The 23,938-nt window shown below is 33.9% G+C and overlaps 1 protein-coding gene across 1 annotated transcript in view; it reads left to right on the plus strand.

Moving 5' to 3' along the window:
• The window catches only part of LOC129757580 (uncharacterized), a 32,206-nt gene that overhangs the window by 3,927 nt on the left and 4,341 nt on the right, over positions 1 to 23,938 (plus strand). Inside the window, exons 2-3 of the mRNA XM_055754853.1 lie at positions 7,454 to 8,218; positions 13,291 to 14,909. Coding sequence (XP_055610828.1) covers positions 7,454 to 8,218; positions 13,291 to 14,909 — 2,384 coding nt within the window. The remainder of the gene's footprint in view (positions 1 to 7,453; positions 8,219 to 13,290; positions 14,910 to 23,938) is intronic.

Here is a 23,938-nt window from a genome sequence, read left to right on the forward strand (position 1 = left end):
TGTCAAAATTGTCAAAATTGTCAAAATTGTCAAAATTGTCAAAATTGTCAAAATTGTCAGAATTGTCAAAAGTGTCAAATCTGTCAAATTTGCCAAATTGTCAAAATTGTCAACATTGTCAAAATTGTAAAAATTGTCAAAATTGTCAAAATTGTCAAAATTGTCAAAAATGTCAAAATTGTTAAAATTGTCAAAATTGTCGAAATTGTCAAAATTGTCAAAATTGTCAAAATTGTCAAAATTGTCAAAATTGTCAAAATTGTCAAAATTGTCAAAATTGTCAAAATTGTCAAAATTGTCAAAATTGTCAAAATTGTCAAAATTGTCAAAATTGTCAAAATTGTCAAAATTGTCAAAATTGTCAAAATTGTCAATATTGTCAAAATTGTCAAAATTGTCAAAATTGTCAAAATTGTCAAAATTGTCAAAATTGTCAAATTGTCAAAATTGTCGAAATTGTAAAATTGTCAAAATTGTCAAAATTGTCAAAATTGTCGAAATTGTAAAATTGTCAAAAATGTCAAATTGTCAGAATTGTCGAAATTGTCAGAATTGTCGAAATTGTCAAAATTGTCAAAATTGTCAAAATTGTCAAAATTATCAAAATTGTCAAAATTGTCAAAAATGTCAAAATTGTCAAAATTGCAAAATTGTCAAAATTGTCACAATTGTCAAAATTGTCAAAATTGTCAAAATTGTCAAAATTGTCAAAATTGTCAAAATTGTCAAAATTGTCAAAATTGTCAAAATTGTCAAAATTGTCAAATTGTCAAAATTGTCGAAATTGTAAAATTGTCAAAATTGTCAAATTTCTCAAAATTGTCAAAATTGTCAAAATTGTTTAAATTGTCAAAATTGTCAAAAATGTCAAAAATGTCAAAATTGTCAAAATTGTCAAAATTGTCAAAATTGTCAAAATTGTCAAAATTGTCAAAATTGTCAAAATTGTCAAAATTGTCAAAATTGTCAATATTGTCAAAATTGTCAAAATTGTCAAAATTGTCAAAATTGTCAAAATTGTCAAAATTGTCAAAATTGTCAAAATTGTCAAAATTGTCAAAATTGTCAAAATTGTCAAAATTGTCAAAATTGTCAAAATTGTCAAAATTGTCAAAATTGTCAAAATTGTCAAAATTGTCAAAATTGTCAAAATTGTCAAAATTGTCAGAATTGTCAAAAGTGTCAAATCTGTCAAATTTGCCAAATTGTCAAAATTGTCAACATTGTCAAAATTGTAAAAATTGTCAAAATTGTCAAAATTGTCAAAATTGTCAAAAATGTCAAAATTGTTAAAATTGTCAAAATTGTCGAAATTGTCAAAATTGTCAAAATTGTCAAAATTGTCAAAATTGTCAAAATTGTAAAAATTGTCAAAATTGTCAAAATTGTCAAAATTGTCAAAATTGTCAAAATTGTCAAAATTGTCAAAATTGTCAAAATTGTCAAAAATGTCAAATTGTCAGAATTGTCGAAATTGTCAGAATTGTCGAAATTGTCAAAATTGTCAAAATTGTCAAAATTGTCAAAATTGTCAAAATTGTCAAAATTGTCAAAATTGTCAAAATTGTCAAAATTGTCAAAATTGTCAGAATTGTCAAAATTGTCAAAATTGTCAATATTGTTTAAATGTCAAAATTGTCAAAAATGTCAAAAATGTCAAAAATGTCAAAATTGTCAAAATTGTCAAAATTGTCAAAATTGTCAAAATTGTCAAAATTGTCAAAATTGTCAAAATTGTCAAAATTGTCAAAATTGTCAAAATTGTCAAATTTCTCAAAATTGTCAAAATTGTCAAAATTGTTTAAATTGTCAAAATTGTCAAAAATGTCAAAAATGTCAAAATTGTCAAAATTGTCAAAATTGTCAAAATTGTCAAAATTGTCAAAATTGTCAAAATTGTCAAAATAGTCAAAATTGTCAAAATTGTCAAAATTGTCAATATTGTCAAAATTGTCAAAATTGTCAAAATTGTCAAAATTGTCAAAATTGTCAAAATTGTCAAAATTGTCAAAATTGTCAAAATTGTCAAAATTGTCAAAATTGTCAAAATTGTCAAAATTGTCAAAATTGTCAAAAATGTCAAAATTGTCAAAATTGTCAAAATTGTCAAAATTGTCAAAATTGTCAAAATTGTCAAAATTGTCAAAATTGTCAAAATAGTCAAAATTGTCAAAATTGTCAAAATTGTCAAAATTGTCAAAATTGTCAAAATTGTCAAAATTGTCAAAATTGTCAAAATTGTCAAAATTGTCAAAATTGTCAAAATTGTCAAAATTGTCAAAATTGTCAAAATTGTCAAAATTGTCAAAATTGTCAAAATTGTCAAAATTGTCAAAATTGTCAAAATTGTCAAAATTGTCAAAATTGTCAAAATTGTCAAAATTATCAAAATTGTCAAAATTGTCAAAAATGTCAAAATTGTCAAAATTGCAAAATTGTCAAAATTGTCACAATTGTCAAAATTGTCAAAATTGTCAAAATTGTCAAAATTGTCAAAATTGTCAAAATTGTCAAAATTGTCAAAATTGTCAAAATTGTCAAAATTGTCAAAATTGTCAAATTGTCAAAATTGTCGAAATTGTAAAATTGTCAAAATTGTCAAAATTGTCAAAATTGTCAAAATTGTCAAAATTGTCAAAATTGTCAAAATTGTCAAAATTGTCAAAATTGTCAAAATTATCAAAATTGTCAAAATTGTCAAAATTGTTAAAATTGTCAAATTGTCAAAATTGTCAAAATTGTCAAAATTGTCAAAATTGTCAAAATTGTCAAAATTGTCAAAATTGTCAAAATTGTCAAAATTGTCAAAATTGTCAAAATTGACAAAATTGTTAAAATTGTCAAAATTGTCAAAATTGTCAAAATTGTCAAAATTGTCAAACTTTTCAAAATAATCTAAAATGTCAAAATTGTCAAAATTGCCAAAAATGTCAAAATTGTCAAAATTGTCAAAATTGTCAAAATTGTCAAAATTGTCAAAATTGTTTAAATTGTCAAAATTGTCAAAATTGTCAAAATTGTCAAAATTGAAAAAATTGTCAAAATTGTCAAAATGGTCAAAATTGTCAAAAGTGTCAAAATTGTCAAAATTGTCAAAATGGTCAAGTTTGTCATAATGGTCAAAAGTGTCAAAATTGTCAAAATTTTCATAAATCTCAAAATTTTCCAAAATTGTAAAAATTGTCAAAATTGTCAAAATTGTCAAAATTGTCAAAATTTTCATATATCTCAAAATGTTCCAAAATTGTAAAAATTGTCAAAATTGTCAAAATTGTCAAAATTGTCAAAATTGTCAAAATTGTCAAAATTGTCAAAATTGTCAAAATTGTCAAAACTGTCGAAATTGTTAAAATTATCAAAATTGTCAAAATTGTCAAAATTGTCAAAATTGTCAAAATTGTCAAAATTGTCAAAATTGACAAAATTGTCAAAATTGTCAAAATTGTCAAAATTGTCAAAATTGTCAAAATTGTCAAAATTGTCAAAATTGTCAAAATTGTCAAAATTGTCAAAATTGTCAAAATTGTCAAAATTGTCAAAATTGTCAAAATTGTCAATATTGTCAAAATTGTCAAAATTGTCAAAATTGGCAAAATTGGCAAAATTGGCAAAATTGTCAAAATTGTCAAAATTGTCAAAATTGTCAAAATTGTCAAAATTGTCAAAATTGTCAAAATTGTCAAAATTGTCAAAATTGTCAAAATTGTCAAAATTGTCAAAATTGTCAAAATTGTCAAAATTGTCAAAATTGTCAAAATTGTCAAAATTGTCAAAATTGTCAAAATTGTCAAAATTGTCAAAATTGTCAAAATTGTCAAAATTGTCAAAATTGTCAAAATTGTCAAAATTGTCAAAATTGTCAAAATTGTCAAAATTGTCAAAATTGTCAAAATTGTCAAAATTGTCAAAATTATCAAAATTATCAAAATTGTCAAAATTGTCAATATTGTCAAAATTGTCAAAATTGTCAAAATTGTCAAAACTGTCGAAATTGTTAAAATTGTCAAAATTGTCAAAATTGTCAAAATTGTCAAAATTGTCAAAATTGTCAAAATTGTCAAAATTGTCAAAATTGTCAAAATTGTCAAAATTGTCAAAATTGTCAAAATTGTCAAAATTGTCAAAATTGTCGAAATTGTTAAAATTATCAAATTTATCCAAATTTTCAAGATTGTCAAAATTATCAAAATTGTCAAAATTGTCAAAATTGTCAAAATTGTCGAAAGCGTCAAAATGGTCAAATTTGTCATAATGGTCAAAATTGTCAAAATTGTCAAAATTGTCAAAATTGTCAAAATTGTCAAAATTGTCACAATTGTCAAAATTGTCAAAATTGTCAAAATTGTCAAAATGGTCAAAATTGTCAAAATTGTCAAAATTGTCAAAATTGTCAAAATTGTCAAAAGCGTCAAAGTTGTCAAATTTATCATAATGGTCAAAATTGTCAAAATTGTCAAATTTGTCAAAATTGTCAAATTTGTCAAATTTGTCAAATTTGTCAAATTTGTCAAAATTGTCAAAATTGTCAAAATTGTCAAAATTGTCAAAATTGTCAAAATTGTCAAAATTGTCAAAGTTGTCAAAATTGTCAAAATTGTCAATATTGTCAAATTTGTCAAAATTGTCAAAATTTTCATAAATTTTAAAATTTGCCAAAATTTTCCAAATTGTTAAAATTGTCAAAATTGTCAAAAATTGTCAAAATTGTCAAAATTTTCAAAATTGTCAAAATTGTCAAAATTGTCAAAACTGTCAAAATTGTCAAAGTTGTCAAAATTGTCAAAATTGTCAAAATTATCAAAATTATCAAAATTGTCAAAATTGTCAAAATTGTCAAAATTGTCAAAATTGTTAAAATTTTCAAAATTTTCAAAATTTTCAAAATTTTCAAAATTTTCAAAATTGTCAAAATGATTAAAATTGTCAAAATTGTCAAAATTGTCAAAATGGTCAAAATTGTCAAAATTGTCAAAATTGTCAAAATTGTCAAAATTACCGAAATTGTCAAAATTGTCAAAATTGTCAAAATTGTCAAAATTGTTAAAATTGTCCAAAATGTCAAAATTTTCAAAATTGAAATTGTCAAATTTGTCAAAATTGTCCACATGGTCAAAATTGTCAGAATTATCCAAATTGTCAAAATGGTCAAAGTTGTCTAAATTATTAAAAATTCCAAATTCAAAAAAATCCACGGTCGCCATTGAAATTCCGAATACTAATGAAGATTCGAGCTTGCAGTGGATAAATTTAGCATATTTGGTGTTGTATTGATTATGTGAGTTACTAGCATAATGTTAACGCTGATGATTTTTTTCTATCATCTGCTTCGCTGTTCATTCACCATTTCTTGCGTCCATCCAATGGAGCGTAAAACACCATCCACCGCTGACCATTTCAATCATAAAATAATTTGCAATACGCGATCAAGCAGGAGCAGCAGCAGAAAAAAGATGGTATGAAAAATGTCGGCAATCAAGCAAAAAAAAAAACCCTGCCAGAGATTGATGATAACAAATTATTTCGCACGGTTAAAAAACGTTGTCGTCCGGGTATGGATGGACTGCTCCGAGAGAAAAATTTATTGGCGGAGAAATTTCCCGATAAATGTGCGCCATTGTTTGTCTGGAAGAGTTCGCGATGGTGATGAAGGAAGGAAAAAACAAACTCACAAAATAACGACACGTGTTCTAGGTATTTCTTTGCTTACAGTCATACAAGTTTTTCGCTAACGGCATCTGATTCTGTTCCATTAGTCTACTTTAGCAATATTATTGCATATTTATTCGGCTGTTAATTCAGAAAAAAAAATCTTTAAAAAAAATTAGCAACAAATATCCAATCCGATTACACTCTCGAACTCGTTGTGGGACCACATATGTTGAAGAAAATTTTCAAAAAGAGCAATTTGCGAACTGAAATTGCAGCTTGCAACATTTTTCCACATTGATTTTTTTTTCACATTTCCTATCAGGAGCAGAATTGATTTTTCCAAATTTCTCCTGTCATCATTTTTGTCATTTTTGTCATTTTTGTCATTTTTGTCATTTTTGTCATTTTTGTCATTTTTGTCATTTTTGTCATTTTTGTCATTTTTGTCATTTTTGTCATTTTTGTCATTTTTGTCATTTTTGTCATTTTTGTCATTTTTGTCATTTTTGTCATTTTTGTCATTTTTGTCATTTTTGTCATTTTTGTCATTTTTGTCATTTTTGTCATTTTTGTCATTTTTGTCATTTTTGTCATTTTTGTCATTTTTGTCATTTTTGTCATTTTTGTCATTTTTGTCATTTTTGTCATTTTTGTCATTTTTGTCATTTTTGTCATTTTTGTCATTTTTGTCATTTTTGTCATTTTTGTCATTTTTGTCATTTTTGTCATTTTTGTCATTTTTGTCATTTTTGTCATTTTTGTCATTTTTGTCATTTTTGTCATTTTTGTCATTTTTGTCATTTTTGTCATTTTTGTCATTTTTGTCATTTTTGTCATTTTTGTCATTTTTGTCATTTTTGTCACTTTTGTCATTTCTGTCATTTTTGTCACTTTTGTCATTTCTGTCATTTTTGTCATTTTTGTCATTTTTGTCATTTTTGTCATTTTTGTCATTTTTGTCATTTTTGTCATTTTTGTCATTTTTGTCATTTTTGTCATTTTTGTCATTTTTGTCATTTTTGTCATTTTTGTCATTTTTGTCATTTTTGTCATTTTTGTCATTTTTGTCATTTTTGTCATTTTTGCCATTTTTGCCATTTTTTTCATTTTTGTCATTTTTGTCATTATTGTCATTTTTGTCATTTTTGTCATTTTTGTCATTTTTGTCATTTTTGTCATTTTTGTCATTTTTGTCATTTTTGTCATTTTTGTCATTTTTGTCATTTTTGTCATTTTTGTCATTTTTGTCATTTTTGTCATTTTTGTCATTTTTGTCATTTTTGTCATTTTTGTCATTTTTGTTATTTGACGTTTTGCAAGTTCCACAGCTTTCTAAATATTAGCCAGTTTTTGATTCCCAAATCAAATAAATGTTTGACTGTGAATATTTTTTATTTTCTTAACGTCTTTAGATTTAGTTTTGAATCTGTTCTAACTGAGGAATAAATGACAGTTTGGCGAAACTTTAATTTTTATTTATTCAGGATCACACTCTAGGCCCTTGATTCAATCATAAAAGGGAAATTTCATGTTTAGGATCCACATATTTTTCTAATGAGATTAAACCCCAGAAATACAAATTTACATTTGTCACTTCCGGACGGTCAACTTCTTTTACTCGACATTATCTGTGCCTTGGGTATTTCCATTTCTGAATTATTAAAAAGGGTTGAAGGACAAAATGAACACTGCCTTATTGTAATGTGACAAGCTTTATTCTCCAAAGCGATGACAACACAGAAAAAGCAAAAAAAAAATAGACATTTTCAATTCGATTTCCTCTCCTGCCCCTTCTCTTGAACAGGTCCGGCCTGCATCCACGTGTTGCTGCTGAACAAAACCATCCGGTTGTTTGTGATCCTGGGACTGGCTGCCGTCGTTCTGCCGGCCTTTGCCTATCTGTTCTTTTTCTCACAGGAAATCGGTCACGCCGAGAAGCGCCAGCTGGTGGGAACATGTGGCCACCCCACGCTCTATCACATCCAGTGCGGGTACGCCAACATTTCCCTCGAGGAGTGCCACTATCTGGGATGCTGCTTCACGACCCGGGGTGTTTGCTATCACACTCTTCCCTCCGAGTATCAGTACCGGGCCGAGGATCCGGGGGTCTGCGGCAATGGAGCCGTGCTGAACCCGGTCCGAGACAATACCCCATTCTGTCGAGGAGGAGAAGGAGGCCAGAATCAATGCGTGCCATCGGCTCGGAACGTTCGAATTTCCGTCCAAATTATTGACCAAAGTATGGTCCAAATTTCACTTTCCACCAACAACACTGGAGAATCCGCCGTCAAGAGCACTTGCGAAACGCTCGAAACCAACGACCTGCTGGTGGACATCTACAACGAAACATTTTTCGTCGAGGTCAAACGGAAATCACCGGATGCGAGCATCATTCTGTCGACGGCACGGGGACCGCTGATTGTTACCGAAGATGGTTTCCTCGAATGGACCCTGCATCTCGGAATGGACGTTCTCTATGGGCTGGGGGAGGCCGTACTGGAAGCCGGACGAAAGTATTTGCTGCTGAACAACCAAAATTCGTCCGCCGTACCGGTTGTAATGGGATACGGTGAGTGTTTGATTTTCCGTTCTTTTTTTTTCTTGGTTTTGGGTTCGAATTTCGGAGACTCACTAGGTCGGGGCACACATGGCGCGACATTTTCTCGGAAATGAGCGTGAGAAATTCTTTGTTGAAATATGTTCGATTTTCTTTTTATCCATTCGAACTGATTGAGGTTGTTTGAGGTCCCCAAAGAGCGAGTTGATACAAGTAAAACTTATTCAAATATGGTCGTTGCAGCCAATGAAATTGGAAAAATCGAAATTTTATGAGACCAATGCCTTAAAAAGGCATGGAACGTCAAGATCAGGTGATATTAAAATTAATTTCAGTGAGCAAAGGGACAAAAATTTAAAAAAAAAACTAAAAAGACAAAATGCAAAAAAGGGAAAAAAATCAAAATCAGATAGCATGACAAATATTAAGTATGTATTACACAAAATGCAAGACACCAATTATGGCTAAATCATAAAACCGTCAAAATTCTAGAATTCACATCTATTAAGGATCCTGCAGGATTGATGCAAAAATGTAGATTATGACAAAAATGACAATCATCATCAGAATTCAAAACATGCTGAAAATGACAAATATAACAAAATTGACAGAGATGAAAAAAATTGAAATAAAATAGTAACCGAATTGGAAAAATATTAAAAATTTCGACAACAAAGATGAGAAAATGGGAAAAAATATTCAAAAATATTAAAGTGAAAAACTTTGAAAAGTACGATAAAACTGGCAAAAAACAGCAAAAATGGCCATAATAACCAAATCGCCACAATATCGAAAATAATTTTTTTAATTATTAAATAATAAGATTTTTTTTTATTTTGACAAAAAGCATCTAAATGAAAACAGAGAGAAAAAGGCACGCAAACAAGAACGATGAAAATAACAAAAAAAAACTGACAGCGATTCCAAAAATGTAAAGAATTACAAAATTCGACTAAATTTAAAATTGACATAAATAACAAAAATGTCAAAAAAAAGTAACATACACAATTGTCGAAATGATAAAAATGACAAAATGGCGAGAGTACGCACGCAACGCACGAAGTACAAATACGCAACAATGGAAAAATAAGAAAAAGAATAAAAATAACAAATATTTCAAAAATCACATAATTTGTCAAAATCTCAATAATGCAAAAAATAAGTAATATTTCACAAATTATAGAGACCTAAAACGACAAATGATACAAAAAAAAAAAACAAAAGTAACAACAATGATGCGAAAGAAAAACTGATTAATTGACAAAACTGATTTCAAAAATTAAAAAATGAAGAAACTCTGCAAAAAAATGTTGAAAACTCAAAAAATGATAATATGATTATCACAAATTGTGCGAAATTGCAACAAATTATGCAAAATAACAAAAGTGACAACAATGATGCGAAAGAAAAACGTACAAAATTGACAAAACTGGCAAAAATTGCAATAAGTTAAAAAAAATCTACAAAATAAAAAAAAATAGTGAAAACTTGAAAAAATGAAAATATTGACAGAGATGAAAACATTTAAAGAAAAAAAAAGAAAATTACCAGATTGGACAAAATATTTAAAATATCTGATTTGTTGAAAATGACAAAAACGAAGCACGACAAAAAAATCAAAAATTAAAAAAATTCAAAAATTATAATAATAATTAAAATTGTTGAAAAAAAGCCTAAGTGACAAACATTACAGATTTTCTAAAAGTCTCAAAAATGGCAAAAATGAAAAAAAAAAACAAAATTATCAAAAAAAAATTAGATCAAAGGATTAAAACGGAATAATCACAGTAACAAAAATGGGAAAGACAAGCAAACGGCAAGAATAACAAAAATAACAAAAAAAAAAAAAAAATACGAACAACAAAACCGACCAAAATTGCAGAAACTTAAAAAAATATATTGTTGCAAAATTCGTTAATATTAGAAAAAAAATCATGTACAGACATGATTAAAAAATAAGCCAGCTTTGTCTCTCGCAAATGACGAAAAGGGCGAAATTACACAATTGACCAGAATATCCTAAATTTAAAAAAAAATCGAAATGATAAGAATGACAAACACGACAAAAATGACAAAAAAATTCATAAATTTTCGAAACGCCAACTATGATAATCAATAAAAATAAAAGTAATCAAGAATGATGAAAATAACAATAAAATCAACTGACAACGATTGCAAAAATGTTGAAACTGACAAAATAACAAAATTCGGCAAAAAAAAAAAAATTTGTCAAAATGATAAAAATCACAAAAAGGCGGGTTTAACAACAATGCCAAAAATGAGAAAAAGAAAAAAATTACAAATATGACAAATATAACTTAATTTGTCAAAGTTTTAAAAAATGAAAATAAAAAGCAGTATTATAAAAATAAAAGAGACCTAAAATGACAAATAATACAAAATAACAAAAGTGACAACAATGATGCGAAAGATAACTGACAAAATTTACAAAACTGGCAAGGATGGCAAAAATTAAAAAAATGAAGAATTACTGCAAAATAAAAAACGGTTGAAAACTTTAAAAAAATACAAAACTTTAAAAAAATACAAAAAGACAAAAATTCCAAGAAAAAAATAGAAATTTATCAGATCAGATATAATATTAAAAATATCAGATTTGTTAAAAATGACAAAAAGAAAGCACGATAAAAATATCAAAAATGAAAAAAAAAATACAAAAGAGATATTAATAATTAAAAATGCTAAAAAAGTCTAAAGTGGCATACATTACAGGTTTTTTTTTTTAAAAAGTGATTAAAACCGATAAATAATTTAAAAAATTTTAAACTTATAAAAATGAAAAACACGACAAAAATGACAAAAGGGCTTAAAATGGAAAAATATGCACAATTTTTCGAGACTACAAAAATTGCGGAAATTAAAAAAGAGAAAAAGGCACGCAAACAAGCATGATAAAAATAATAGTAAAATCAAATTGACAGCGATTGCAAAAAATGTAAAAATTGACATAATGGACAAAAAATAAAACAATGTCAAAAAAATGGAAAATATAATATTGGTCAAAACGATAAAAATGACTAAAAGGCGGGTTGACAACAATGCCCAAAAAGAGAATAAAACAAATATTACAAAAATCACCAAATTTGTAAAAATCTCAAAAACACAAACAAAAAATAGCAGTGTTCCAGAAATTAAAGAGACTCAAAATGACAAAATAACAATACTGACAACAATGATGCGAAAAAAACTTACAAAATTGACAACTCTGGAAAAGATTGCAAAAATTAAAAAAAAAATCTGCAAAATAAAAAAAAATGGTGAAAACTGAAAAAATTACAATATTGGCAGAGATGACAAAAAATCAAAGAAGAAAAAAAGAAATTTACCTGATTGAATATAATGTTGAAAATATAAGATATGTTAAAAATGACAAATAGAAAGCACAACAAAAATATCAAAAATGAAAAAAATACAAAAATGATAATAATAAATAAAAATGTTTAAAAAAAGTCTAAAGTACATTACATTTTTTTTTTAAAATGATAAAAAAAAATGGCAAAAAAGAAAAAAAAATCAAATTATCAAAATACAAAAAAATAAGATAAGGATCACGATAGAAAAATCACAATTACAAAAATTACAATTAATAACTGGCATAAAATAAAAAAAAAATCATCTCTTTCTCACTCAAATGACAAAAAAATGCTGAATTATCCAATTGGTTCGATTGTTATAAATTAAAAAAATAAAATAAAATTATTAAAATGACAAAATGAAAATGGCAAAATATCCAAAAACTTAAACGATAAAAATGAAAAACAAGACAAAAATCACAAAACCGCTTAAAATTGCAAAGTATCCATAAGTTGTTTTAACAAAAAAAATAACGAAAATTGCACGCAAACAAGAATGATAAAAATAACAATAAAATCAAACTGGCAGCGATTGCAAAAAATGTAAAAACTGACAAGAATAACAAAAACCGAAACAATTGGAAATGACATAAATAACAAAAATGGCAAAAATGTCAAAAGTATCAAAAAAAAATGTAAAATACATAATTGGTCAAATTGATTGAAAATGACAAAAAGGCGGGGTTGATAACAATGCCAAAAATGAGAAAAAGAATAAAAATAACAAATATGGTATCAATTGATTTGTCAAAATCTCAAAAATGAAAAAAGCTGTACGACAGAAATTTAAGAGACCCTGAATGACATTTGATACAAAACAATAAACACAAAACAATAAAAGTTACAACAATGATGCGAAAGAAAAACAGACAAAAGTGAAAAACTGGCAAGGATTGCAAAAAATTAAAAATGAGGACTTGCTGCTAAATAAACAAAATGGTGAAAACTTAAAAAATAAATACAAAATTGACAAAGCTGATTAAAATTCATAGAGGGAAAAAAATACAAAAATGATAATAATATTTGAAAATGTTGAAAAGTGAAGTCAAAAATGGCATACAATACAATTTTTTTTAAAGTGACTAAAAAAATAACCAAAATGAAAAAATAAACAAAATTATGAAAATACAAAAAATAATGATAAGGATCACGATAGAGTAATCACAACGACAAAAATTAAAAAGACATGCGTGGCAATGGAAAAAATGACGAAAAAAATAACTACAAACAAAACCGACCAAAATTGCAGAAACGTAAAAAAATGATCGGTACAAAATTATTTGATATATTAATAAAAACACAAAAATTATATATGTACATGACATAAATTTAAAAAAAAGTCATCTCTGTCTAACTTCAATGACAAAGAAGGCAATATTATACTATTGGTCAGTATGGTTAAAAAAATCAAAATGATAAGAATGACGCTACAAAAAGGAGAAAAATGCTGAAAATGGCAAAAATGCACAAGTTTTGAAAGCGCCATGAAACATGATAAAAAAATAAAAATTAAAGTAAAAACGTTATAATTGAAAAAGAGTGCCAAATGACATGGATGGAAAATAGAATCAAAAATTAATAATATAACAAAAATGTTGGAAAATAACAGAAGAAAAGTCCAACCCAGAAGGAAGTTTAAAAAATCCCAAATATGAAATATGTAAATGTTCGTTTCGAATTCTAATAACGTGTAATGTTTTCTTCGTGCAGGTATCAACACCACTTTCTTCAACGGAATTGTATTCTCGACGCCCGGACTCACCGAGGTGGAGATCACCGGCGCCCGGCAGGTACTGATCCGTGCTCAGTACACCGGTGACTTCAAGATCCAGGTCCTAGCGGGTCCCAGCCCCCAGGACATCCACCGGCAGCTGAAGCAAATTACGGCCAATCAGTATCTGCCACCGTATTGGGCCTACGGAGTTCATGTCTGCGATGAGCGTAGAAACGTTTCACTTCCGGATGTTCATCAGGATATTGAGGATTTGTTGACCGAGGGAATGCTGTTCGATTCACACTGCGTCAACGACGACGAATTTTGGCTTTCGAGCCAAATGGCTTTGTCTAATAATTTAACGAATATTTTAAATATGCTGCGGGGTGACGGAAAACGATTCCTGGCATCACTGGTTACGCTTTTAGAACCGAAAGCTGATCCGGCGTATTTGAAGGCGAAGTATTTGGGATTGTTTCTGCGAAATGGAACCGATATCACAACCTACCGAGGATTAGTCCGCAACAGAACCGCTGTCTATCTGGATTGGATCAATCCACTGTTGGATGGTTGGTTTGATGAGATTTGGCCTAAAGTAGAGAACTTAAAATCGGATGGGTATAATCTACGGGAAGCATCACTAAGAGATGATGGAATCCATTCGTATCCCAATCAAAGCCATTTGATCTTTTTGCCAGAAAGTTTGAATGTAAGTTTACGAGATCTCATCCGCTGGGACACCAAGTTATCGAACAGCATGGAACGAGTTCTGAAATCTCAAAATCAACAAGGTACGGAGATGCTTCATAAAGTTCAACGGAAAATGACCCCTGATCAATTGCTTATAAGTGGAGCCTATAATATGACTACGAAGGCAGCCATCATGTCACAGAATGTAACGGCGTCCTGGATTTCCCTTCGCAGGGAAGTCAATCGAGCTATTGGACTCTCCGTTTCCGGAATAAACTTCATAGGATCTCCCATCTGCGGTAATGCCGGTGACAACATTACCGAAGAACTTTGCATCCGATGGTATCAGTTCGGATCGCTTCTTCCTCTTTTCAAAGTATCCGCAAATCGAACTCCCAATCGCTTCAGCAAGTTTGCCGCACGGATCATGGCCAGCACCATCAGACATCGCTACGCCCTGCTGGAATACTACAACACCTTGCTGATCAACGAACAACCATACCTGAAGCCGATGTTTTTCAACTACTTCCAGGAAGCGAAGGACTTTTCGGTCGAACTGTGGGAACAGTTTACGATCGGTGATGCTCTTCTGGTGGCTCCGGTCCTCCTTCCGCGGATGGAACAAATCGATATCTATTTTCCGGAGCTATACTACGAGCTGTGGTCTGGGGAGCAGCTTCCGGACAATAAGGTTCTGCATTATTCGGTTGTGGAAGCCGATCTGCCGATTTTCATTCGACCAGGGTGGATTGTTGGGTTGAGGAACGTTTCCGATGAGGATGTTCTGGTGGAGCAGACGAGATTTCGTCCGTTTCATCTGATTGGAGCCTTGAAATGTGCCGGAAGCTCCAGGATATGTTCGGCTAATGGAACGCTAACGTTGGTAAAAGGTTTCGATATTACTTTCACGGCCGTTTTTGATGAGGTAAGTGAATATTGTTTCACGTAGGATTGCCTAATAGATTTTTTTTCCCAATCGACGATCGATCCTTAAATCTAAATCCAGAATATTGGAATACATTCGAAAACAAACGAACTAATTTCATCATCAAATACTTTTTGAAATATTGCATGCGTTATTTTCAAACCAAACGGCATTCGTGTGAATTTATAATTTTACATACAGTGAGCGAAACAAGAATAGTACCATTATGTTTTTGATTGTTATAATATGAATCACACTCAGTTGATAACTACGAGCGTAACGGCGCGTGTTTCAATCGGGATTTTTAATCAAGTTTTTCTTAGCGATAACGGTTTTTCGGCACGGTGATTTTCACTTTGAGAGATAGCCAGTAGTTTGAAGCAACATAGCGTGGTGAAGTTTTTTCGCTTCCGGTTCGAGCAAAAACGATATTAACGATAACACTATCTCACCAAAACACCAAATTGGATAGTGTTGTTATTGTTTTGGTTTTCGGTAGTGGCAGTGGATTACCATAACCAGCTCATCCCGCTGCCATAATCTAACCTGGAGCGTAGCAACGAAGAGCCTAACTTCAGGCGTTTAACTGCTCGAAAAGCTGTGATCTCTTCGGCTCCTTTTACATAAAAAGGTTGACTGGCTCACTTAAGCATCACGTGTTGAAAATATTTGGATTGAGTAGAGCATAGAACAACGAAACGTGGTACCTTCGCCCTTCGCGTTTCCGTTGTTCGCCTAGGGTAAAGGGCTGTACCACTCCTCTAGAGAGTGGGTCTGTTTGTTTTCCGTAGTAGTGGTACCTTAGCCTCTTGCTACTACGTGAGGCGCCAGGTTAAAAGGCTTCAACGGCTTGTACCTTCGTGCGCCTTGGGTCGTTGAAATTGGACAAGGGTAAAGCGCACCGTATCTGCTTATCGAACGAATACGTTACTAAATCTTCAACTCTACCTGAACATAGTTACCATATACTGTGTGACGCCAGCAACATTCGCTATCGAACGATATAACCAGCTAGCCTTATGGCTAGCTCGGAAAGCCCCCCGGGAGGAGGCTCCCCGCCGGGCATAACGTACAGCCGAACACTGCCTGAGTGGTTCGGTCCACACGAAGACACCGTTATATTGCAGATGAACCCAGCCGATGGGCACAACCTTCCGAAGAATCCTTTCACCATCAGCAAGTCAGTCCAACTTGACGGTGGCAAAATTGAATACGCCAAAACCGAGGCCAAAGGAACCAAGTACATCATCAAGGTTCGTGGTCGAAAGTTGGCTGAAAGACTATTGAAATTAGAAGCTCTAATCGATGTAACACCAATCCAAATGATACCGCACCCCCAACTCAACTTCTCGCGTTGCGTTGTTTCCTGTCGTGATGCCATTGACATAGACGAATCCGAGATACTGAACGAATTAAAAAGCCAAAACGTTACAAACGTCCGACGAATCAAAAGGAAAGTTGAGCAGAAAACAGTAAATACTGCCACACTCGTTCTAACGGTAGCGGGCATCGAAAAACCAGAATACATCAATTTTGGTCTCCTCCGTATTCCAACCCGTGCCTACTACCTAACACCGATGCTTTGTTTTAAGTGCTTAGATTATGGACATACCAAAGTCAAATGTACAGCCAATGAAAGATGCCAAAACTGCTCTCAGGAGCACCCAGGAAAATGTGAAAATCACACATTCTGTCATCACTGTCAAAGTGGTCATTCAGCACTTAATCGCCAATGTCTAAAATATGTTATGGAAGACAAAATATGCAAGATGCAGGTAGATCTTAAAATGTCTTTCCCTGAAGCCCGACGTTTATATGAAACGAATAATAAACAGCAGTCATACGCCGAAATCACTTCACCAAAATCACCGCTACAAGAAGAAATTGACAAAAAGGACCAGATCATCCAACAGGTGCAGAAAAAAATCACAGAGCTCGAAAGTATCAACAAAAATTTGCAGTCTAATTTTCTTAAGGCGAAAACGTGGATCCAAAGATCATAAAGCCTAGAAAGGAATCGCGCCGGAAGTCAAGACAGAAAGCAACTCTTGCCAACAAATGCCATACAAATTGTAGTCGAACCGCCGAGAAATGAAAACTCAACCAACGCTTCAAGAGCACAATCACAGCAGTCCAACCGCCCAAGTCGCTCATTGGCACCAGCTCAATCCCAAGCAAACCGTTCAACAACACCGATCAAAAGAAACCAAAGCGACTCTCTCAAACAAACGCAACCACCACTGAAAAAGCAAGCAACCACCCAACCACCTCCCGAATCCGAAGGCTCCGACGATCTAGGATCCGAAACCGAAGTACCAATGGACAGTTGCAGCCAGGATATGTTCTCCCAAAATTAAAATAGCAAAATGACCACCTCTCAAAATTCTTCAACGCAAAACCCGTCCCCACAAGACTCGGAACATCAACAAGGATCGCCCCAACACAACGCAATCAGGTACAACCCATGACTCTAGAATCACCCATGCTCAACACCTCAACCACAACAAACCATCGCACAAATCGTAACTACAGTAGAAACCGCCCTCAAATAAGAGAAGAAACACTAGTCCTGCAGTGGAACGTTTGTGGTGCCCACCCACGCAGAGCAGAACTCCAGCATCTTATTACCCGATACGACCAAGTTGCAGTTGCCATTCAAGAGCTTCGTACATCTAATCTACAACGGTATGTTAACAACTTTACCTGGTTTTCATCTCCTTGCATATACCCTCACACATCAAGCGCCGGGATCGGAATAAGAAATGGTATTTCGTTCTCCCAAGTAAGCCTAAACACAAACCTCCCTGTGTGCGCAGTTACCATCGAAGTACCCATCAAAGTCACCATCTTATCGACCTACATCCCGAATAGAGAAACCCTCACAACATTTGAAACGGAGTTCGAAAATATAATCCATTCTCTTCCACACCCTCTTCTAATCGTTGGCGATTTCAACGCCCATAGTACAACCTGGTGTGGAAAACGCACTGATCGTCGCGGCTGTCTTATTGAAAAACTCAGCGCTGAAAATGCACTCATAATTCTAAATTCTCTTGACCACACCTACTTCTACCTATCCAACGGCACAACTAGTGCAATCGATCTTTCCTTGGCATCGCTATCCATCTGCAACCGTCTCTCATGGCAAGTCGAAAACGACCTGTGCGGTAGCGATCATTTTCCGATTAGAATCACCTTAAATACACAATCGAAAGTGCAAAAGTATCGTCCCCGCTGGCTAGAAAATCAGGCTAACTGGCAGCTTTTCGAGGAAACCTTACAAGAAACAATAGACCCTAAGGCTACACCCACACTAAACAAATTAACAGAAGCAATTATCAAGGCAGCCGAGGCTAGCATCCCCCGCACTAGCGGATACTGCCAGCGCAAGGCCGTTCCTTGGTGGAACGAGAGAGTTAAGGAATTGATCGAAGATCGTAGAAAAAAATTAAGAACCCTGAGGAGTCTTGCTCCGGACGATCTCAGTTTTGCCGACGCTTTGAAAACCTTTCAAATAGCACGCAACGCCTCACGCCGCGGTATAGCGGATGCAAAAAAAGCTTGTTGGGAAAACTTCGTTGCGTCTTTCTTCTCGGCAACTCCCACATCGGTAATGTGGCAAAACTTCAATCGCTTTTCTGGAAAGCGCAAACCATCAAGAATGGTGCTTAAAACACCCAACGGATTAATAGATGATAGTCAGCAAATCGCAAACTTTCTCGGTGATCACTTCCAATCCATGTCCGACCAACCACTACTTCCTTTCCCTCCTGCACCAAGAAGCAACCGTCATAACCGGAAAGCCATATCGGATTTAGAAAAGAAATTTTCTATCAACGAATTTTTCACTGCGACAAAATCAAAAAAAGGCCATTCTGTTGGACCGGACAACATAAGTAACGAAATGTTGCGTCGACTCCCTATTGCAAATAAAACACAACTGCTGGATCGTTTGAATGAGTTATGGGAAAATGGAACTTTTCCCTCTTCATGGAAGGAAGCAATAATAATACCCATTGCGAAGGCTGGCAAAGATCCCAAAATAGCTAGCAACCAGAGACCTATATCGCTTACTAGCTGCCTTGGAAAAACTATGGAGCGTATGGTTAATCGTAGGCTCGTTCAGTGGATCGAAGATCGACAATTGTGGAGCTCAAATCAATACGCCTTCAGAAAGGGGAGAGGAGTTGATCAATACCTCACGGAATTGGAGGTGGCGCTAGATGGTCCGTTTGAAAAAAAGCAACACTCCGAGTTAGCCTTACTTGACCTTAGTAAAGCGTACGATACCGCACAAAAAGCACCGATACTTGCAACCCTTGCAAAATGGGGCATCAGTGGAAAACCATATATGTTTCTGAAAGATTTTCTCACGAACAGAAAATTCAAAGTGTCGGTCGGTGGAGCTTTTTCCGAATTAAAATCCCAGAAAAATGGAGTTCCCCAAGGATCAGTCTTGGCCGTAACACTGTTCCTTATCGCAATGGAGCCGCTGTTCGAAAGAATTCCTCGTGGGATCCAAACCTTTGTGTATGCCGACGACATTGTCCTGCTTGTATCAGGTGTACAAGTCAAAAGTCTAAGGAAAAAACTGCTAAAGGCAGTTACTTCCGCTGTAGAATGGGCTGCTGAAATTAAGTTTACTATCTCATCAGAAAAGTCAAACATCCTTCACATCTGCCGTAGGAGGAAACACAAAGCAGTTCCCCAAATAACGATCCTCGAAGAAAGTGTTCCTGAAGTGAAAAAAGCTCGCATACTTGGAGTGACTTTTACTAAAACCCTCAATTTCGCGTCTCAGATATTTGAAACTAAGACAGCACTGCAATCTCGGTTAAATCTGCTACGTGCCATAGGCGGCCGACCATAAGGTGGTCAGGGGAACTGTATCCGGAATCTGTTCAAAAGCATAGGTGAGTCAAAAATGTTTTACGGCATAAACACGATAGCGAGAAAAGGCACCAACTCACTAAAAGCGCTCATGCCCACATACAACTCCGGAATACGCATCGCAGCAGGAGCTATGCGCAGCAGCCCAGATCTGTCAATGCATGCTGAGAGTGGAACACTTCCGTGGAATTTTCGTCTCACTGAACGCCTCACAATTAATTCGATACGCATGCTTGAAAAACCACATGGTCTAATAACTCCCGCCTCGAAGAGGTCACTGGAGGCTTTCGAAACGCTTACGGGAAAAACGATTCCCGCAATAGCTCGTTCTATCACAGTCAGCACTCGACCCTGGAACGCTTTACTTTTTTGATGAAACAATTGGCGTTGAGGACCAAGAATATGGCAGCACTATCTTGCAGTTAAAGCCGAATTAAGTCTGAATAATGATTTTTCGGGTTTATTTAGGACCATCTATATATATCAAAGTAGTTTTCCAACACAGTTTTGTTGAACTTCACACTGAAGGAATCTTTTCTGGATTTGCAAAAACTCACTAGCACAAGTATATACCAAAGTCGAAGTTTCTACTCATTTTAACTTCCTAGTCAATTGCAAACCTTACCAATAATACTGCTAGACCAGACGACTATCAAGTTCTATTGGATAAAACAACAATAGTCTGATTATCGGACCGAGAAAGTCACTTTTAAGTGACCTTGATGCGATTCCAATTATTAGAGCAAAAAATTTTTCAAACATCACGGTTGACATGGTTGCTGATTTTCCTTCACCAACACGTTTCAGATCTTAATCATCTGCTAGTCAATCTTGAAGAGACTGGAAAAACTTGACTGTCGTCATGGACTTCTCTTCTCGTGACGGAAGATATTTTTAAACCACGGTTGTCAAATCAAGTTGACGTGTTACTGTATAATTCGAAAAGTATCAAAGTTTTGGATTGCTTTGCTGACGTCCGTCGTGTGCGATTTGCTTTTTGACGTCGTTTTCGATATTTTTGTTTTAAAAGTAACCGGATCATTCTTTGGCAGGCCCCGTGGAAAACCTTTGCAACATTCAGTTACAGTATCCAAGCCAACAGATAATCCACATTGGTCTATGTTTCTAGGAGGTCCCGAAACGCAAAACAAGTTTATTGTTTATTGTTTATAAAAATTAAATCATCTGACATAGTTGTATTAATGATTATCTTAATACTAATTTTACAGAAATCGTACATTTAGTCACTATTGATTGTTTCTCATTTGATCACGAAGGTTACATTCAATCAGGCGTTTAAAGGTTGCAGTTGAGACATTAAAATCAAACAGAGCGTAGTTGCGTAACAAGCTTATTTTTGCGGAACGTAAGGGGTCGTTGTTGCCATAGCGCGCACTTCTTATTTCCAGTGAAAGCCAGTCACGATGTCGGAGAGCTCTTTCTGGTGCATATATATTGCAACGAGATAATATCCAGGAACAGTCGATTTCATTGCGAAGAATCTTTGCCACGAACAGTGATTAACCGATGGTATGACGATGTGACAGCGTCTGAAGCCCAAGCAGAGCATAACGTTTTGCATACGGCGGCAGGTTTAAAGGGTTCTCCCAAGGCAGCTCACGAAGAGCATAACGGACGAATTTACGTTGAATCGCTTCAAAACGCGCTACCCATACAGCTTCATAAGGCCACCACACCAGGTTTTCAGATTCTAAAATTGAACGCACCAGACAGCAATACAGAGCTCGTAAGCAGACAGGATCTGTAAATTCTTTACTCAAACGTATGATAAATCCCAGCATTCGGTTGGCCTTTTCAAGTGTGACACAGTAATGACGCTTAAAAGTCAGGTGACTATCCAAAACAATGCCCAGGTCCTTTATTTGATTTACACGTTCTAAAACTTCGCCTTGTATGTTATAGTCGTACATGAAAGGATTTTTCTTCCGTCCGAATGTTATGATACAGCACTTAGAAATGCTCAAAACTAGTAGGTTTCCAGCGCACCAATTTACTACGGTACCGATAAATTGCTGTAATATATGACAATCGGATAAACTGTTTATGACCAGAAAAATTTTCAAATCGTCTGCGTACTCCACATCCAACAAGCGGCAAATTTATGCCGTTGCAGAATAGTGTGAACAATAGCGGGCCCAAGCTACTACCTTGTGGTATCTCTAAAGTTGGGATGAAATCTACAGATTCTGATGATCCAATTTCAACGGCTAGACGACTATTAGTTAGGTAGCTTCTGATCCATGCACATAGTCTTTTGGAGAATCCCAAACGTTGCAACTTTTAAAGCAGAATTACGTGATTAACTGAATCGAATGCAGCAGTAATGTCCGTGTAGATAGCGTCAACTTGCTTGCCACCATCCATATTGGATATACAGAATGATGTGAACACTGCCAAGTTTGATGTTATCGAGCGTTTCGGAAAAAATCCGTGCAGATTGTCTGAGATCCAATTACGACAAGCTGAAAACATGACATTGTTGACAATTCTCTCTAAGACCTTCGAGCAGGCAGCTAGCGATTTGACACCTCGGTAATTGCGCACCTCTTGCTTATCACCTTTTTTGAAGATTGGGCTCATAAAAGATTTTTTCCACATGGCAGAAAATTGCTGCAGTCCAATGGACTGATTGAAAATATAGGTTAGAGGCTTCAATAGTACACTTAACGAATTCGACACATTTGGGCTATGTGTCAACCTTTATAGTTTTTTGCAATTAGTTGTACAGTTGAAAAATATGTGTGCGTACATATAGCCCAAAACATCGAAAGGTTATAAGTGGAGAAATATGAAAGGCACATGGGGGACAAATAATTTGAATAAATTTCTGCATTTAGAGTATATATGCGTGGCAAATTGCTTTAATTAATTTCAAGGGAGAATTATATGCTTAATAACTTTGGACTTTCATAGCTTTATTCCTAATTTCTTTATTTAAAATTGCACAAACTGTTTTCCTCACACTTCTTCATTCCTTGATGGGTCACTGATTGGTTAAGGGAATTTTAAGAATGAAGATCCCCGTCCAGATCCAGGGGGAGCAGCACCGGTTGTTCCAGATGGTTCGAGCGGCTTGATTCAGGTTGTTGGTGGTTGAAGATGCAGCTGCATCCAGGTTCGAGAACTTTTTGCTTCCACATTCCCGGATGTTCTGAATCATTAACTCTGATGTAGCTTTTGCTTTTTGAACTTTTCGGGTCCTGAGGGAGCATCTGCTGAGGCAGTTCTCTGTGCAGGTTCTGAAAAAAAACCGTAATCAATTGACCTTATGAAAATAAATAACAAACTCAGGCCATATCAGTGAGCCTGGCAAACACGGGGACGTACATCCGGAACCGCAGCTTTAATCCTCTCCTCATGATTGAACCCGAATGAATCCGAATCGCACCCGGTCGTCTAGCAACAGGAAACTAACTTTTTTTACAGTTTTCGTTAAATTTCTTTTCATGTTCGAATCTTATTTCCGCGTGCGCCATTTTGAAACAGAAACAGAGAAAACATCGACAGCCGGTTCGATGAAAATTTGACTGTTCGCACACGCTCATTTCATTTCAGTCAGCCTCATATATTTACCCCACTTAAAACTTATGTGTGAACGATTTAATTGTTATGAGAATCATATAAAATATATGCGTAGAGGAATTTTGAAGACTTATGTGTGAGGGAAACATACATCCGAAGTGTGGATTTTTTGCAGTGTAGAGGAAGGCACTTTTTTAACACGCAAGCAGGTATTCCATCCTGTGTAGCTGAAGTAGAGTACTTTAGATTCCTTATAGACTCTGAAACCATTTCCTCGCTTATAACAAACACGTCAAGGTTTAGCACATCCATGGGCAATCGTTTGATGGCTGCGTTGATTTGATCTGCGGTTGGCGATTGTATTTAGAATACACTGGAGAAGTACTCCGCAAACAGATTACATTTTTCAGCAGGTGATATGGCAGTTCTATCATCTAAATGCAGCTGCGCAGGCAGACCAGATTCCTTCCGTTTGGTATTAACGAATTTCCAAAACTTTTTGGATTAAGGCGATGCTCACTCTGAGTACGATCCACATAGCGACGGTAGCATAGTCGATTGTAGACCCGGTATTGCTTGGTAGCGTTATTAAGTAG

This window comes from Uranotaenia lowii, chromosome 3 (genome assembly GCF_029784155.1).
Source record: "Uranotaenia lowii strain MFRU-FL chromosome 3, ASM2978415v1, whole genome shotgun sequence".
NCBI classification, from domain to species: domain Eukaryota; kingdom Metazoa; phylum Arthropoda; class Insecta; order Diptera; family Culicidae; genus Uranotaenia; species Uranotaenia lowii.